This window comes from Euleptes europaea, chromosome 4 (assembly GCF_029931775.1).
Source record: "Euleptes europaea isolate rEulEur1 chromosome 4, rEulEur1.hap1, whole genome shotgun sequence".
Taxonomy (NCBI): Eukaryota; Metazoa; Chordata; class Lepidosauria; order Squamata; family Sphaerodactylidae; genus Euleptes; species Euleptes europaea.
In genome coordinates, this window is record NC_079315.1 from 92,748,280 (window position 1) to 92,768,194 (window position 19,915).

Consider the following 19,915-nt stretch of genomic DNA (forward strand, 5'->3'; position numbering starts at 1 on the left):
ATCAAAATGCTAAAGAAGTAAAAATTAGGAATTTAATAGTAAATAGGGTGAGTTCATACAACTGGGTGAGATCCAAACAGCATTTCTTGTTAGTAAAAAAGGAAGCAGGGTCCCACTGACCACCCAAACAGGATATTGCTGGGGATCATGGGATCTGCATGTACAAAAGCCATGTGGGTTGCAGTCTACAGTAAGGAGAAGAACTGGGTGAGATGGAGTGAAAAAGCTGGCTGGATCCTACCCACCGTAAGTCACATCAGTGAATAGAAACTAAGTTATATTACATTTTTAAAAGTCATATTTACACAGATTCCTACAATCCGATGTAATCTCTGATTTCAGAGAGGTTAACCCACCTGAGGCTTCTTGATCGTGGACGCATTTGAGTGGTCCTACATCTACTATCACTGGCAATGCTTTCCGTGGCACAGAAATGTTTAGACAAAAAATGCAGTTCATCTGGTGTTGGTTGGTATGGTAACTGGTGTAACTTCTCTTGGGAGGAACAGGATGACTGCAAAAAACATGTAGAAGATTAATTCATGGCATAGCCCTAAAGCCATCTTAAAGACTGCACGGATTGCTTTCAGAAATCCAAAGTTTTCAGAACACAGTAAAAAGAGTTATCTTTGGATTCATTTAAAGAAATACAATGACAAACATCCTTATTTTATATGCAAATGTACAGGCACAGGTTTGCTCTTGCAAACAGTTTTCCATTGGCAGGTTTTCCACTTGCATTTAAAATAGATAAAGTTAGTGAAACTAGGAACCTATGAGGCTTACCTGATCCACTCTGGGAGTTATACTGGATCCATCATTACTGGAAACACAAGTTAACTTAGCTACTAAGAATGTCTTCTTCTACATATCTAGCACAGAAGTTGGCTCCCTGCCTCAAGTTAGCTGAATCGACCATGCTGATCTAGGTCACAGTAACATCAGGGCTAGACACTGGTAATGAACTCTCCCTGGGATTGTCTATGAGATAATTTGGAAACTTCAGCTGATGCCAATTGAGGAAACTCTCTTACTCTCTTACTATTTATTTAACAGCCTATTCCTGGCCTTTTGGCGGCTGGGGACAGAGTGGCCGAGGCACCGCAGCGGCACCCCCAAAGCTGTTTCCCAGCCGCCGAAAGGCTTCAAAAAGCCTTTCGCCAGCTTTTTAAATGGGGCATTTTGTTCCATTGAGAACAGCAAGGCTGCACCTACAAAAAAGCAGGCACAGCAAAACCGTTCTCCCCACCAGTGTGCCAGGCCGAAAGGGGACAGGAAGGTGCCTATTGGCAGTTCCACCCCCCCCCCAGTACGTCCCGAGAATGCCCCCCGGGACACCGGTGAGAGGTTTTGCGCCAGTGGGATGCCAGCGGAAGGCCCTGCTGGTGTCCCTGGGCAGCGCTGCCATGGCAGCGCCAGGAGACCAGGATCCAGGCCTTCCCACCAGTGTAAGTAGCCCAGGTGCCAGCACAGGGGACTCCAACGCCAGCACAGCCCCTTTTTGGCCTCCTAGGGACTTTCATCCTTGGAGGTCAGGAATGGGCTGTGTTTGTACACTGCTTTTCATGAGAGCCAGTGTGTTGTAGTGGTTAAGGTGTTGGACTAGGACCTGGGAAACCCAGGTTCAAATCCCCACTTGTGCCATGGAAGCTTGCTGGGTGACCTTGGGCCAGTTACATACTCTTAGCCCTGACCCTGGCTAGTATTTGGATAGGAGACCTCCAACGAATACCAAAGTAGTGATGTGAAGGCCTCCAAACATGTGTTGAATCAATTGTTCACAAGTCAAACCCACTAATCAAATACCTTCATAAATTCTAAAGATTAGAAGTTGTTTTCTTCAAAATTACTTTGTGGTTCTATATTCTTATAAACAACACCCTCTGTTTTTGTTTTTAATCTTGTATAAAAAAATGAGCAAAGCTCCTCCATTACTTTTATTTTCTCTATTCTTGCTCTTTATTTTTAATGTATTGCATTGACAGTTTCAGACTGATTATTATGAAAATAAATATCCATATATCTAATTCCAAAGTATGCCCCCTGCCTGCGAATACCTAAATCCGCAGATGGGGGCACACTAACAGATGTTTCTGCAGACTTGGGAGACCCCTAGGTCTGTAGAAAAATCTGAAATTAAAAAAAAGGTTTAAATCTCCCCAATTTTTGAAAGAGCGCTGTCTGCACGTGCGCAGACAACATTCTTTCCAAATGGCAGTGGCAGCTGCCACTGTTACAAGGTGGGGTTGGCCACAAGGCCAGGCACTGGCGGCAGATGCTGGGAGTGGCTCCCGGTCTTCACGGCAACACAGGATACCTTGGGCCATTCTGGGGACAGCCACCACCACTGCAGAGAGCCGGGCCCGGTAGTGCCACGGCAGCAGTAGATGCTGGAAGTGGCTCCCAAGCTGTGCCACAGTGGCAATAAACACCTCAGACCATTCAGAGGACAGCCAAGCCTGGCTCTTATTAGCAGCAGCCATCCCGGCTGCAGGGAGCCGGGCCCAACTGGGAGATTCCTCCCCCCCCCCGCAGTGAGGGGGAGAGGGCATTCCCCCTTACAAGGGGAAGGCAGCATCCCCCCCAAGGAAGAGATGGCATTCCCCCACTGTGACTTTCACGGGCCCCCACTTGTCTATATATTCATTATGAAGTTGGCCAAATCTGAGGATACTTAAATCCAATGATTGGAGCTGTGAATGGGCAAGGCAGATCTTTTTACAAGGAGAATAGATAAGCTACTTTGGTTTCAACTTTGGAGAAAGGTGAGATACAAATTAAGTAAGCAAATGATAAATATAGCTGAAGATGGGAGGCAGATAAAAGGTATTTTGGTGAGTAGCTGAGGAGAGAATGTGGCAAGGAAAGGGAAAAGAATGGTGGGGGGGTTGCCAGGAGGAGGGAAAGAGGAAATAGTGCGAGGAGGAGAATGGAGGGGAAAGTGAGGTGCCCCCCACAAGTGTTCGCTACCATGCAAATGGGCCTGGACCAGAACTAGGCCATAGTTTTCCTGGGTAGAGGCTACTGGAGGGAGAGCTTAAGACAGAGGGGCAGATAAATGTAGGTTGGCTGTTGGGTCGGAAGGAAAGATGGAAGCAGGAAAAGGGGAGAGGGTATAGGGGCTTTCAGGAAAGGGAAAGAGGTAATAGTGGGGGAAGGGGAAATGAGATGCCTCCCGCAAGTCCTTCCAGGTTCCAACTTGTAATCATGCTAATGTCTAACCACAGTAATTTGTACGAAGCCATTTTCAGAAGGTTTAATACTATAGGAGAACATGGCAGCATGTTGCAGTTCATTAACAATCCAACAACGGACAGAATGCAATTCATATTTCTCCTTAATTTTCTACGCTCCAGCTGATCTTCAAAATAAGTATGATTGAAGTTGGGTTCTACATTAGGATATTAATTTACAACTGTTCAACCATCCAAACACATCTTACAGTGAAGGAAGACGGAGCTATTCAGAGATTGTCAAATGTTATCTGGGGAGGGCACTGTTTAAATCATTAATGTAACCAGCCTAAATGTGGCAATTTCCACTAACTACGCCTTCCTACTGCAGATCCCTCGTGTCATTCCTCAGGGCCCCTATCAACAGGAGCATGGAGATCAGTTGCCTGCAGTGGGAGTGGGGAGGTAGGAAAGTTTAATTCTGTCACTGGTAAATTTAGTCTTGATCCAAACCATTTCACTGAATTTTCACTCACAACACTTTTTGGTGCCAGGATTTACTGGGCTTTTTAACAGGATGTTTTAAGTACCCTCCAAAAAAGTTCCCAAGTGTAATTTTGGGGTTGGTATGGTTTTTGCATCCAGCACCATTTTCTTCTTCTTCCTCACTGCATGACCCTAGTCAACCAAGGGATCGATACTGAGCAAGATTATATCATTATGTTAAGGAACCAGTAAGATTTTGCCAATCAGTGTCATCACTAAAGGAAAAGAAACAAATGTCTTCACTGGGGGGAGGTAATGTATTGACACATTAATGAGGCACAATGCTTTCCCATGCTGTAAGGATGGACAATGACATTAATTACCCAGCACGGGAAGACAGGGCCCAGCATTAACCAGTGGCCTCAGCTTCAAGGTTAGGTTTTCCCTTCTCCCAGTAACTTCACAGTGGGCAAACACATTTGGTCCAGTCTGCATGCTTTCTTTGGATGGGGGGGACTTCTTCGAATTGAATCCAAAGATACAATTAATAATAAGGTGATAAAACAAAACACTATATCTAAGAGTAAACTGGCTGGCCCCTACGAAGATAACAAAAGTCACTCAACAGGATCATCCACAACATAGATACTGGGGTAGGGGAGACTTACAGGTCTGTACAAAAATATGACTTTGTAAGTTAAACCAAAACTAAACATGGGGGTGGGGAAACCTTTTTTAAAAAACTTCCTGATGAAGACTGAAAAGAATCCAGGAGGGATGCAAGGTTGAGTGGACCCAAGCATCACTTAAAAGGGAAAATGTTTGTGCGTGGAGGGAGGTCATAGAGGACAAAAAACAGCCTGCTCAAGCTTCCAAGCAGTTAAGGAATGCTGGAGGAGGCAATCTGGAGGAATGAGGTGGCGATTTCCAACCTCCCACGATTCTTCACAGGCCCCATCTATCTAATATCTAATGGTGAAGTGGCTGATCCCTGTTTACAACAAAAGCAGCAAAACCAAGCCACCCCAGACAAGGCAGTGGCTTTGACATACCCAGTAAGCTTCCGGTAAGCATCAGGTATGCAGAAAAATATGTCACTGTAAAGTAACCCAAAGGGGAAAAAATACTAGCCTGATGAAGCCCACATAGGCTCCAGGGGCCTATGGAATGATAAAACAGTTAAAGAAATACCCCGATAAGGAGGGGGTGGGAGAGGGGAAATCAGCTTGCTCAAGCCTATGAAAGTTTAGACAATCTGGACAAGGTAATTTTGGGTATGGGATGACATTTCTAAATTACCTACCCCCCACCCCCGGGGTGGGCTTCCAGCTTGTAAATTTTACTAATAGCAGAAATTATGACATCTTTTCTCGGTGTATGCATATGCACACACATACATCTCATTCAAAAATACTAAGCCTGAACAAATACTGAATCAAACGGAAATATAGGGATCCAGTGGTATGATGGTCAATTTGGATTATAAACTTTTAGGGACAGGGACCAGTCCCAAGCATGTCATGCATACTGATGGTGATATAAAAACAATAAGCCAAAAATCTACACATTTAGAGAATTAAAAGCTATCATATCACATAAATTGTTCACTCAGTAATACCTGCATGTGCTACCATGGTGTGTTAAACATCTTTGCCGGTGGTAGTTGTGTCACAAATTTTAAAATACTAGATTAAAACAATTATGCAGTCAAAATATACTTGTACAAACATGCACACACTCAATTATTATTGAAGGACAGATTATTCAAAGGAGGATAGAAAACTGCAAATCAGTTGTAAAATACAGCTCAATTTGATTTCAGGTAGTTTCACTACAAATTTTCCATGATGCAGGGGAGGTTGCCATAGCAATTACTTATTAGCTAACTGTGTCTGTTCCTATTTTCAAGTGTAGTTTAAGAAGCACTGCATTTATTTTTCATCCAGGTTCAGCATAGAACACCCACAAGTGAATTATGGTAAGTGATAAGGGAATTCTTTCTAGACTCAACAATTTACTCCCCCCCCCACCAAAGTAAATCTTCTGACAAGCAAGGTGGGGTCGGAAGAAGGAGAAATCACTAATATTAATTCATCATCCAAAATGAAGTCATTTAAATTTTAATACTGACAATATGGCTGGGATAGCAATGTTCAATTACATCTTTTTTCAACTTTCCCCCTGAAAATATTAGTGTTTTTTGCAATAAAGGAAAGAAACCCAGAAAGCAAAAGGCAAATATCATTATTGTATTTGAAATATAGATCACTTGCCCAATCGACTCCAACTGGTTGATATCCTTTTTCATGTAATATAAATAATACGTGCAGTACTTTCTTTAAGGCAGAGCAAAGAAGCTGTCACATCATAGCAACACCTATCACATAAAAAACATAACCATGACCCAAGAGGAATCACAGCAGTAATTGTCCTGGTTATATATGCATGTGACGTCACCCCATGGGTCAGTAATGACCCAGTGCTTGCACAGGGGACCACCTTTACCCTTTTTTAATATATGTAAAGGAAAGAAGTAGAAATGGCTGATACATACGTACTAGGGTTACTTCTAGATGTGCAAACAAAAAAATGAATGCAGTGTTACTTAAAATATTCAAGATTTCCTAAAAACTGAATTTAGATCAGCAATTTGATTCAAAGACCCAAGGATAGCTTGGGTTTTAGGTATTACACTGAACTTCTGCATAGTCAAGGAAATCCCCCATTCACTTTAAAACTGGTTAAAACAGGAACTTCCCTATCTCCCCATTCCAGTCAACCCCCCTCCCCCAATTTTTAATGTGTTGGGGGTCCACAAGTAACAAAACCCTAACATAAATAAATGGTCAGTTCTCACAATGGAGGGATGTGAGCAGTGGGGTCCCTCAGGGATTTTTGTTGGGACTGGTGCTTTTCAGCGTGTTCATCAATGACCTGGAGCTCAGAGTGAACAGCGAGGTGGCTAAGTTTGCAAATGACACCAAATTATTTAGGGTGGTTAAAACAAAAACAGATTCTGAAGAGCTCCAAAAGGATCTCTCCAAACTGGAGGAATGAGCATTAAAATGGCAAATGAGATTCAATGTAAACAAGTATAAAGTGATGCATATTGGGGCAAAAAATCCCAATTTCACATATACACTGATGGGATCTGTGCTGGCAGCCACAGACCAAGAAAGGAATCTTGGGGTGGTAGTGGATAGTTCGATGAAAATGTCAGTCCATTGTGCGGCTGCTGTGAAAAAGGCAAATTCCATGTTGGCCATAATTAGACAAGGAATAGAGAATAAAACTGCTGATATCATACTGCCCTTGTACAAATCTATGGTGAGACCACACTTGGAATGCTCTATACTGGTCACTACACCTAAGAAAGGATATTGCAGAAAAAAGCAACCAAAATGATTAGGGGGCTAAAGCAACTGCCCTATGAGGAGTGGTTAAAACACCAACAGCTCATTCTTGCGGCAGATGGGACCAACTAAGCCGAGGCCCCGCCTTGGCGCCTCCAAAGAAGTTCCCCAGATGCCACAATGCTTAAAAAAGCCTTTTTAAAAAGGATAATAAAGAAAACTGAGCTTCCGTCCCCCCGCTAGAAAACAGCGATGCTACGCCAGGAAAAACCTGATGCAGCAACACTGTTGCTGGAGATGGGCGTTCCCAGGCTGGAGAGGCTTTGGAAGCTGACTACTGTCAGCTCTGCCCCAGAAATGCCCCCCCCCCCCATGCCGGCACTGCATCTCTCTTCTGCGATTTAGGTCCCAGAGAGACTGCGGCATCAGAGGAGCGGTGTGCAGCTCCGTGGTGCCCAGGCGCCGATGGAACTGCCCCCACAACCAGCGTGCCTCATATTCCATGATAAGAGGCCACTTACAATGGCGGCGGGGTCACACCGCCTCGAGAGAACTTTCAGCCCCCCAGCTCAGGAATGGGCTGTTAGGGCTGTTTAGCTGAGAAAAAAGGCAGGTAAGGAGAGACATGACTGAGGTCTTTAAAATTATGCATGGTGTGGACAGGGAGAAGCTTCTCTTGCTTTCTAATAATACTAGAATGTGGGGTTATCTCCTGAAGCTGAAGGGTGAGATTCAAAGCAGACAAAAGGAAGTATTTCTTCACACAACGCATGGTTAAATTGTGGAACGTCCTGCCCCAGGATGTGGTGATGGCTGCCAACTTGGAAGGCTTTAAGAGGGGAGTGGACATGTTCATGGAGGATAGGGCTATCCATGGCTAGTAGTCACAATAAATACTAGTCATGATGCATACCTATTCTCTCTAGTATCAGAGGAGCATGCCTATTATATTAGGTGCAGGCAGGATAACGCTGCTTGTTTCTGGGCTTCCTAGAGGCCCCGGTTAGGCACTGTGTGAACAGACTGCTGGACTTGATGGGCCTTGGTCTGATTCAGCATGGCTTTTCTTTTGTTCTTAACATTTCATCCATAGTGATGGACTTTGTTTGACAACAAATCTAGGCTTGTAAACACAAAAGACACGGGCTTTTTCACTGGTTGCAGTCCTTTTACGGTGAAAGTAATACAGCCATCCAAGATACTGGGCTTTATTTTCCTCCAGGGAAGCTAATGTATTCTGGAAATCTTAGCAACATACGATGTAGGAACAAAGCTGGAGTCAGAGTTCTCCACTTGTAGAGATTAGTAGCTTCCAGTATATACAAAGAGATGAAGCTATGCCATTAAGTTTGCATATACCTCATGTCAAAGACAATAATGTTTGTACCATCATCATCTGCACACATGATTAATTTCTACAGATGTTTGCAGTCTAAATGTCATTATCATTCACACTCCCAAACAGATGTTGATGTATGGCCAGCAACTTTCATTCTTAGTATACAAAATCTAGACGAAATCAACTTTTGAAAAATTCATACAAGGCTGAATAAGAGAATACATTTTAATCAACTGATATTTACATATATATGAATGTACAGATAATTATCTATAATTCACTTACTGAAACTGTTGAGCTTGGGGTATTTGTGCCATAGCCAGAGGACGGAAGAGATGCCAGAGACCAACGTCGTCCATCAGTCCTGTGAGGAATTGAAATTTAGACCATGTAAGACAACTGTATTATCACTATTTACTACTTATTTGGAAAATTATACAAAAATAATCCATGAATCTGACAAAAGAATTTACAAAATGACACATTAGGATGAAACTGAGACAAAATCATAAGTATGTAAGACACTTTAAAACAACTTGTATAAAATAATCAATGTGTGAATGAGGTGTTTAGATAGCAAATTAAAAAAAATACTGAGCAGAAAGGGGTAAACAGGAGCAAAGGCTGATTTGTTCTTGTAGGTTATCCGGGCTGTGTGACTGTGGTCTTGGTATTTTCTCTCCTGAAAGCTTTGGATTTCACACATTAACAGATCACTTCAGGATACAATGGTTCCATATTAACATACCACACCCTCATTAGCACATTATCTTGATACTTACAGGACAATGATTTGCACATTACCTTTGATACTTTTTGCAGGACAATGATTCAGCTCAAACCCAACCCCTTTCTGACTATATATTACTCTTCCTACACACTTGACACTGAGAGACTGTCCTTCAGTGTTAATCCTCTGAAGATGCCTGCCACAGCTGCTGGCGAAACGTCGGGAAAGAAAATACCAAGACCACGGTCACACAGCCCGGATAACCTACAAGAACCAATGAACTCTGACCGTGAAAGCCTTCGACAAAGACTGATTTATTTGTACTATTGTTCACTAAATGTAAATGCATCCAACCACACAGTTCCGAAGACTTAAACGGTCCTAAAGTCTTCAGAAGAGAAGCAGTGATTTTCACCAGTTCCCTACTTCCACTTCAGCCCTCCACTTTGATGCTGCTCCCAATGGTTTCCCCAAAAACAAAATTTCGTATTCAGAAAACTCAGTGGGAGGAGGAAGTAGGAAAGTCCCATTCTGCAAAGTCAGCAGATTATCACAAAGATCACCTAACAATTCCTCGTACAACTGTGCTGCAAATGGAAAAGGGAAATTTGTTAACTTAGCACGAATTTGAATTCTTAGTGGTTCTGGGGTTGGGCAATCTCTGACTATTGGAAAAGCACCTCCCAAAGACTGCAGGCAAGTCTTTAGGCTTCTGACAACTCTAAAAGGATGGGCTTCACCTGATGATCCTCAGACTCTCACCTGGGAAATCGCTTTTAAGGGTGTTTGATAATTTCTTAAACTGCCAAGCAAACTGCTTGAGCCTATTATGATCTAAGCAGGTTGTCCCTGAAAAGCCACCCCAAGGTTCTTATGTCACAGTAAGTGAACAAATTTATTTTCTCCAGGCTTCAGAGGTGGAATAGCCCATGAATGTCAGGATGTAGACAAGCTGTCCATCTCCAAGGATGGGCCAAAATATAATTTAATCTGCAACCACCCAGTGGAGAACTCATTTGGCAAGTGTCGGTTGAAGTAAAAGTATTTATGCAACATCTGGTGAAGGTTTCAACAGACTTCCAAGTGGCTGCTTTACAAATAGGGTTCACCAACTGAAGAGACGTATACACCTCTGAGGTAGAAGCCCCCATAATAAGTGTGCAATAATATGCTCTGGAGGCCCCATACTCAACTGATAAGCTGTTATTATACCCTCTGACCAGCTGCATAGAATGACACTCTTGCCTACAAGGAAGAACTTTTAAAAGATCCTAACAGCTACTTAAGAGGGATCTCAGATTTACAGGTCCAGAACACAGAAGCTTAGAAAGAACTAAGTAGCTGTTGGTATCTTTTAAAGTTCTTCCTTGTAGGCATGGGTGTCATTCTATACAGCTAGTCAGTGGACTAAGGTGTGGGTATAATCTAAACAATGTTATTTCCTTCATCGAGGGTGAGTGGGATTGGGGCAAAAGGAGGGCAGAACAACTTAATCCTGACAAGCCAAACAGCATTTGACCCCAATACTACAGCAATTACACTTGCTACCGATTTGTTCCCAAGCCTACTTCAAGGTGTTGGTTTTGCCCTTTAAAACCCTACATGGCTTGGGACCAGGGTAACTGAAGGACTGTCTTCTCCCATACGTTTCTGCCTGGGAGTTAAGATCACAGGGAGATGTTCTCCTGATTGTCCCAACAATCAAAGAAGCTGCCTCTGAAGACCACTTAAAACATTTCAGTTAGTACAGACCGCAGCTGCCCCACTTGCTAAGAGGATCTAATACATTTGGCCACATTACTGATACCTTGAAACATCTAAACTAGCACCTGGTTTGTTTCAAAGTTCAATTCAAGGTGCTGGTTTTAACCTTTAAAGCACAACGATCTGGGACCTACATGCTTTCTAGATCACTTCTCTTGGCGCTACACTCTTCAAAACAGGGGTCATTTACAATCTAAACACTGAGGGAGATGGAACAGTTTCAGCTTGTGCTTGGGCTTTTTCAATGGCAACCACAGTCCACAGGAACAGGCTGCCTAAATAAGTAACAGAAAGTGTCATCTCCAGCAGTCTTTAGGGGGGAAAAGTATAAGATTGAACTATTTGGAAGGTCTTTGGAAACTGTAGTGTTGTGCTGATGATTTGAATCTAATGTTGCTGGTTTTAATGTTTAAATATTTATAGTCTTAAATGTATACCTGGATATTGCTTTGAGTGTGTGGCCGAAAAAGAATTATATAATTATTAAAAAAAAAAAAAGGGAAAACGACTCCAGTGTTCTCCCTTTCCTTCTGGGCAAAGTGTCCTGGAAGATGAAAAACTGGGGGTGGGGGTGGGCAGGGAGCTTAGGTTGCTAGTCCTAACGAGACATTAAATTTATGAGCAAACACATAAACCACAAAAGCTATGAATTTTATGCATTTACCTCTCATTTCGGTGCCCATGACTGCCGTGTAATTGTACCAAGCAAGTTAAAAAAAAACAAGTGGAAGAACTATATAAATACATAATTGGCATACACAGTTCAAACAAAATTCCCATTTTATGATTCTTTTTCAAAGGCTGTTCTCTTCTGCTATTCACCTTAGGTCAAATTCCAAGAGTTTGCTGCTAAGCCGTACCTGTATTGCTAGTGAAGGTTTTGGTAATGCTATGAAAAAAACAATGTGGGCAACAGCAAGCAGATGAGAGTGCCTTGAGCAGGCACCAGCATTACTCCCCTGAATCCCTACTCATTAAAAATCATTAGACCAACTTACTCCATATTTCAAACATTCGAATCTTATATTTTTATTATCTTGGGCTCTTGTTCCTCTCTGTCCACATCCAGCAATCACTGAACATGTTATTGAACACGTTAGACAAAACAAGGTAAAGGAGTTTACATATTTTAACAACCTCATGATCTCTCAGTTTGTATGTTAGCTTTTACTTGTGTTAAAGCATGCAAACCTGAGGTCATTTTCTATCACAGTGTAACATACTGGGGAGGGGGGAAGAGGAGTAACACCTAAACATGACCTATATGCTACCCTGGAAATCTGTGCATGCTTTAGAAACTACTTTTTAAAAGGTTTTTGAGTTCCACTTTTCAGTTTAACTCTGCTCAACTACTTCAGTATACCATTGGATAGTTTTTTTGGGGGGAGGGGGCTGAAAATGAACTGACCCTAGAATCTAAAATGACTAAACTGACGCTATCGTACTTTGGTCACTTTATGAGAAGACAAGAGTCACTGGAAAAGACAATCATGCTAGGAAAAGTTGAAGGGAGCAGGAAAAGAGGAAGACCCAACCTGAGATGGATTGACTCTATAAAACAGGGTGGGGAACGTGAGGCCCAGGGGCCATTTAAGGCCCGCGAAATCATTTGGTCTGGCCTTTTGTGGGTCCTGGAAGATCTCTAGCTCAGAAGGATCTAAGACTGGTGATCCACCTCTACTCAAGGCAGATGTGAGTTTGTTTTGCCGAGAAAAGGAACCTTTTTCCCTCTTGCAGAAGAATCGTTAGCTATGGAGCTGCTAGGACCTCCCAAGAAACTGTGTTAACCTTTTCCCACCCGGGCCATGGAGAAACATATTCCCTCTTTACTACAAGAGGGCTGGGGGCGGAAGTGGCGACAATGGAGGGGTTAAAGGGGGCAGGGCCAGAATGCACGGGGGGGCGAGTTCTTAGCTAGTGTGTCCTCATTTCATCCCTGCAGGCAGAGGTAGCAGGAGCTGGCTGTAGAATCCAGCCCCGACCATGCAGAGCAGGAGCAACTCTGGTGTGTGGCTGGATGGCTACGCTTGGCTGGTGCAACAGACCATCCTGTGCCACCAGGTGGGTGAGTGCGCCACCGGATGGATGCCTGCCTGCTTGCCCATGCGCGCGTGGGGGGGGGGGGTCATCTGGGACAGCTGCCTGCTTGGGGGTTGGTCGGCTAATTTTTAAGTTGATAATTTTGTATGGCCCGTGAATGTTGTTATAAATATCCAAATGGCCCTTGGTGTAAAAAAGGTTCCCCGCCCCTGCTACAAAAGAAGCCACAGCCCTCAATTTGCAAGACGTAAAGATAGGACGTTTTGGAAGACACTGATTCATAGGGTCGCCATGAGTCGGAAGTGACTTGACAGCACTTAACACACACACAATTAAAAATGATGCATTATTTTCTATATCCTAGAAGAGATTGTTGGGGACCCTCAAGGCTCAAAGACAGTCCCAGGCTCTCAAGTGAAAAACAATCACTGCGGTTCTTGTAGGTTATCCGGGCTGTGTAACCGTGGTCTTGGTATTTTCTTTCCTGACGTTTCGCCCGCAGCTGTGGCAGGCATCTTCAGAGGAGTAACACTGAAGGACAGTGTCTCTCGTTCAGAGTTACTCCTCTGAAGATGCCTGCCACAGCTGCGGGCGAAACGTCAGGAAAGAAAATACCAAGACCACGGTTACACAGCCCGGATAACCTACAAGAACCAATGAACTCTGACCGTGAAAGCCTTCGACAATATTTTTAATCACTGCGGTCCTTAGTCATTTTTTTTACTACAATTAAGTACCTGCAAACACACCCACAGTGTATCTAAAGTCAACTCAGTTCCACAGTTTCTGATTGTCCAAACAGGTCAGTTATGTAAATGAGATATTATTGTGCCATTTCAAATATATCTTCCAAGAACTGTACCAACATCAATCCTCACACATATGCTTCATGGTAAAATATTTTCACCCTTCTATTTAAAGCTTTAGATTCTTTTTGTTCTTATTCCAGAAGGACCAATTTCCTAGTACAGACGTCCTTTTCCTCGATCTTTTAGTCTCTGTTCTGCTGAAGGCACCTTCACCAGTTGACTGCATCTGACAAATGGCAGACTTTGGATGTCTCAATCTAGGCCTGCAGCTTAATTAACAATGCAGCAGAATGACGGGGCAGCTACAATCTCGTTTGATGTGTCCCTACCAGCCACTGCATTCTGTCCTAGCTGGCTCCTTTTAATATGTGGGGTGACTGGTTTGAGAATCACTGAGGTAGTAAACTCCCACAGTACTATACATAATGAACCTGCTGAATGCTACACAGTACAACTTTAGACAGACCCAGTTGGGAGTCAAACAACTTTCTCTTGAAATGCCATTACTTCATTCCAAGAGCGAATTTACAAGTAAGAAGTTTTAAAACAGTATTAAATATATCTGCTATTATAAATCAGAAAGGCTACTTTATGATCCAGTGCAAGATTCAATATTGTTTCCTGTATAGATTACAGAAAAGCAGTCTTCCGTTGTTGTATTGTGGAAAACAAATTCTTATCGTTTGACAGCAGCAGCATGTCTGATTTTTAAATAAACGTGACCTTATGTATTGCAACAACTGAGCACTATAAACCAAAACAAATTAAGAAGACTAACTGCATTTCATTTTAATTAAAAATAGTTATATTTATCACTTTCTTAATCATATGATCAACAAATATGTGCACAGCATGGTTTCCCTTGGTAATTATGACATGTTAAGAAACACACACATATTTCCTACCTTCGTGCAAAAGAAAAGTGGGCTGAGGCACTAGGAGAGAAGTTTCTTGGGCTGTCTTGAGGACTGCTCCCTATTAGGAAAATAAAATAAGAAAAATAAAATCAGTAAATGGAGTTTTAAAAAGGAAGCCATCAAACATGTACTGTTTTTTTTATTGCTCTGCCCATATCTAATGTACTATACTTCATAACCCAGTTTGTCATAGTAGCCATGACTAGAACTGGGTTTTTTTTGAGCCCAAGCATCTTAAGTATATGCATCCTGCTCTTTAGTTACTGAACCCCAACTTCTCATAATTGCAACAAAAATCAGTCCACCCACTTTCCTTAACATGAAATACCATTTGTAGACATTACCATGACAAAACACTGCAAAAAGATAAATTATTTCAAAAATTCTATGTTCTATTTCCTTTGTCTATTACACTGTGTTTTTATGCTGTTTCATATGCCAAGAAGCACACAGTGAAAATTAAATGGAAAAGTAATTCCCAATACTGTTAAGACCAAGAGGTGATCTCTGTAAATGCTATGAAGATGTGACTGCTCATTGTGAAGAGGACATTTCCTTTGGGGGCTTGTTACTTGTTAGACCACTCAGCCTGCTGCTGAACACGGACAAAGCTTGGCAGACAGCTGTTGAGGGAAAGTTCACCAATACTTCAACAGGCCTGTGCCTCTCAGCATGTGTAATTAGAGAATGAGGACTGACTACAGAGGACATGTAAAGGCGACACTAGCCAAAAATGTTATTTTTATGAGCAGGGGAGCCTGTCAGGAAATATATAAAAGTCATTCCGGAGACCAACTATCAGAACTCACTTTAGTACACACAATGAAGAAATTTGTTTAAGTGGATAAAGGTATCAGACACACAACTTGTATCTCTGATCTCGAGATTCAGCATCAAAAAGGTGAGAAATTACTATCAGTCTACCTACAAGAGTAATGAGCAACAGGAAATTATAAGGACAACAAATAATGTTACAGTACATGATAGATTTATGTTGGAATTACTTTATTATTTGATATCCAGTTCTCTTCCACAAGCCAAGTCAGAAGTGTATTATACTCCCTGAACTATTAAACTATACAGTACTTATTGAACACAGATGACCAAACTAGAAATTAATAAAATTTTAAAACAAAATAAAACTGAAAGATTCCTTCTCACTTTCAGAATTCTGTAAGAACCAATGGGATGCAACCAAGTTACAGAATTTAAGAGCATAAGAACAGCAGTGCTGAATCAGACCAGTAGTCCATCCAGACCAGCATTCTGTTTCACACAGCAGCTAACCAGTTGCCCTGGAGGGCTAACATACAGGTCATAGAAGCCAAGGCCCTCCCCTAATATTGCCTCTCAGCACTGGGTTTAAAGCACCGGATATTGAGGTTCCCTTTAGTCACCATGGCTAGTAGCCGCTGATGGACCTATCCTCCGTGTCTAATCCCCATTAAAAGCCATCTATGCTACTGCCCATCACTACATCCACAGGCAGTTAATTCCACAATTTAATCACAAAATATTTTAGTTTGTCCATCCTGAATCAATTAGAAATCAACTTCTTTGGGTTGTCCTGAGCTGTCTCTGCACAATCAAGTCCCTCCTCAGCCACCTTCTTTTCTAAATTGAAAAGTCCCAGAATCGTTAGCTTTTCCCTATTGGACGGGCACTCCAATACCTTAATCAGGTTGGTTTCCCTGTTCGATACTTTTCCCAGCTCTGCAATATCATTTTTGAGATACAGCAACCAGAACTGCACACAGTACTCCAAATAAGGCGCCACCATAGAGCTTTGTGTTACAATATTGGCCACTTTACTTTTAATTCCATTCTAATACCATGGAGCAGACTTTTTTGCAGCACACTGAATCAACAATTTCATCAGGAGAGCCACTATGACCCCAAGGCATCTTTCCATCTTAGTCAGTTAATACCCTATCAACATACACTTGAGGTTGGGGTTTTCTGTTCCAGTGTGCATCACCTCACACTTTGAACTTTTGCAACAATGTTGCATGCTAACTCAATTTAGACAGATCGTCCTAGAGCTCTTCACAATCAGCCTTGGTTTTCATCAACCTGACTAATTTATAGCAGTTGACACAGTGCCCACCTCCTACCTCAGACTTTGAGAACTACTTTGATCAGCAATTGGCAATTCCTGCTGTACTGGGCAAGTGCCAATTACAGGATACAGACCTCTAGTTCATTTTGAGATGATGGAAGAGTGAATAAGAGCTGGCAGTGAATAAGGTATAGTATGGGGGGGATCAGCAAAAAATGGAAGAAATTACTTGGAGTACTAAGAGGGTCATGATTATAGAAGGTCTCCAAGCAGAAAACGATAAGCAAAGGTACCAAGAAGAAAACACTTCTTTTACAACAAAAATATCTACTTTAACTAAATATTGGTTTCCTTGTAAAAATTATTGTTTCTACCAGTAACTAGATGCTGCCTAAATCTTTAGATTCACCCAACATTCTGCTCCTAATTTTCACATGAAAAGAGAAACCAAAATGTTTTTAGCCGTGCAAGAAAACCCAGAGGGAAAAAAGGGAAAGGAATTCTACTGCTGTGGATTTGAGGCGTGGCATTCCAGAAAAGCAAGAAAGATTACAACTGAAGTCCTATCTATGACCTTCATCACAGCATTCCTCTCAGCACTCATTCACCCATCTGCAAGTCAATGCCTGAGAGGCTTCCAAAGAATAACTAGCACCAGTTAATTCTCTGCCCATCTGTGCAGTGCCTGCTTATTACTCAAACCCTGCTGTTCTCAGGGATTTGCTGGCTGTTGCCATGTTTTAGTTTTAGGGTACTTCATATGCTGTTGAGACTACTACTGACATTTCCGGCCTGATAAAGAAAACCTGATTGGTGGGGTCAGGCATTAAAAAGATAATTAATACTATTATCTCCAAGGACAAATTAACACTGGGGGGGAGATAATCAGCATTTTAAAAAAATACTGTATTTAACGGCAATAAATAGGGAGCCTCTCTCTCTCTCTCTCTCTCTCTCTCTCTCTATATATATATATATATATATATATAGAGTTAGCATTGAGAATAATTAGCTTTAGAAATCCTGCATCTCTGCCGCAAAGGCAAGAACTATAAATCTTGTGAGAAGAGAAATGTTGTTGTACTGATTAAATATTATGATTATGGTTGTATTTTAAAACCTGTCTGTTTATAAAAGCAAGTGTTTCTGAAGCACTAACACTGTATTAATGCTGAACAGCTTAGCGATTAATTATAATTGCTCTTTTAACTTCCAGATAGATTATACAACTGACAGGACAGAAACCTTGTTTTCACTAACTGAAAGATGCCTTAAGAATGCCCCTCAGCATTTTAGTATCAATGCCACAGATCATACAAGCACTATAATGACCTTTTTATTGTTTTGTAGAGCACGTTGTGATGTAATCAGGAACGTTATAATGCAGGTGACATTCAAGAAGTTATACTTTCTAAGACTTGAAATAGGCATGCTTGCTCCACAAAACAATTTTTCAAGAAACGTCCAGGTGATTTCTGTATAACAATATACGATTAGCTGAAGAATATACGAGTACCATGATTCACTACATATCACCTAGAACAGGGGTCCCATCATGGTGCCCACTGACACCTTTCCTGGTGCCCGCCAAGCGTTTTTAAAAAGTGGGTGTGGCCAGGTGTCGCTTTTGCCATTGGGGATTTGCTGGCAGTGCAGATTTGCTAAAAAAAAAAAAGTTGCTTTGGCAGCAGCTGCCCTGTATCACTGAAGGTAAGCTGCAGTAGCCATTTTGTGGCTCCGGCCACCACACTGTGTCAGAATTCCAAAGGTGCTGCAGGCTCAAAAAGGTTGGGGACCCCTGACCTACAACTGGTACTCACTAGGACATCCTGCTTTTAAAAAAAGTCGTTTTGAAGTATTGTGTGATCTTGGCATAAAGGTTATACAGCTTGTTGATTGAGGTGGAAGACCTTCCCTCTCACAAAAATTGGATTCACATGGGGCAGCAGAAATACTGTGTTTTCCTCTTTAGCTGCAGAATTTGGATCCAGTATCCAAAACACTGACCCACATTATCTCCAGAAACCACCCCCCTCAATGTAATTTGCAATGGAAACATTCTCTGATAGCGGTAGGCAGAACTCATAAAAAAAATGAAGCTGGCAGTTTCAAATTGGCTACCACATTCAGGAGGATTGTGAGAGTTGCAGTGACAAAAACAGAAGGAATTGGAACTCCTGGCCTAGGTTATATTTCTAGAACCACCCACTCCACCCCTGTGTTATTTGCAATGGAACCTGAGGTTTGCTGCTTGTGGCAGGCAAAACTCGTCAGACAATAAAGCCAAGCATTTGAAAATTGGCCACCTATTTCAGGATTATGTTGGGAGTTTCAGTGCCAAAAATAACCTGGGCCAGGATGTCCTGATTCCCTCATCTTCATAAACTCCCCTCCCCAGCTATCTGCAACACCAATGATGGCTGTTTGCTTGTGGCAAACGTATCTTATTGGAATATAAAGCTATGTGCCTCAAAGTTGGCCATCAGCTTCAGGATGATCATGGGAGTTGCAGTGCAAAAAGCGAAGGGAATCGGAACATCCTGGCTCACCTCAAGGGTTAACTTTGCTGGAAATGTAGAAAATAGAAACTGGCTACCACCAGGTCAGGGGCCATGTATAGAGGTCTCCTTTCCAGGGTAGCCTGATTTCTGGTGAACCAGTGCTGAGTCTGACAAACCCACCTACAGCATTACTTACTTCTGACTTTACCAAGCATGCCCCACTTGAAGGTGGACAACTGTACTTGGGTTACATTCTTGTAGTCTTCAAACTCCTATGAGTTAAATGTGTTTCGTCCTGCTGTAACATCTCCAAATGTGCCTCTTCTTATGTCTTATATAGGGTTGCCAGAGGGTTCTTTGGACAATAAATCTTTCAGGCAACCTAAACTTTATTAGGGTAGGCTGTTACTTACTGCCCTTTTTTTTTACAAAACCGGAGAGGCCACTTGCAGCATAAAACCTTAACATTCCTCAAGCCTAATGTTCCACCTGTCTTTGTCTCTTTACACACAGAACTAATGCCTTAATATGTTCTGTGAAGATTGTGCCAAGCCATTTTGGCCAGTAAAAGCAATTCTGAATAAATAAGCAAGCCTTTTGTGGCTATGCTATACTGCCAGTCTACTGCGCGACAAATCTGTGCTTTCCCCCATGAAACTACTGATGAACCAATAGAAACCAAGTCAGAAAACTAGTGACTTCGTGGCAAAAGAGATCTAAGCCACGAGCTTCCTGGTTCACAGT

At 42.1% G+C, this 19,915-nt stretch overlaps 1 protein-coding gene across 3 annotated transcripts in view; it reads right to left on the minus strand.

The window, feature by feature from the left end:
- MAST4 (microtubule associated serine/threonine kinase family member 4) overlaps window positions 1-19,915 on the minus strand; it is a 229,359-nt gene that overhangs the window by 56,137 nt on the left and 153,307 nt on the right. For 2 of the 3 annotated variants that reach the window (XM_056847861.1, XM_056847862.1), the window contains 3 exons: window positions 14,600-14,669; window positions 8,637-8,715; window positions 357-514 (listed from right to left, as the gene is read on the minus strand). In XM_056847861.1, the coding sequence (XP_056703839.1) occupies window positions 357-514; window positions 8,637-8,715; window positions 14,600-14,669 (307 nt within the window). Of the gene's footprint in view, window positions 1-356; window positions 515-8,636; window positions 8,716-11,509; window positions 11,531-14,599; window positions 14,670-19,915 lie in introns of all 3 variants that reach the window. The other variant, XM_056847860.1, reaches the window with a different exon arrangement.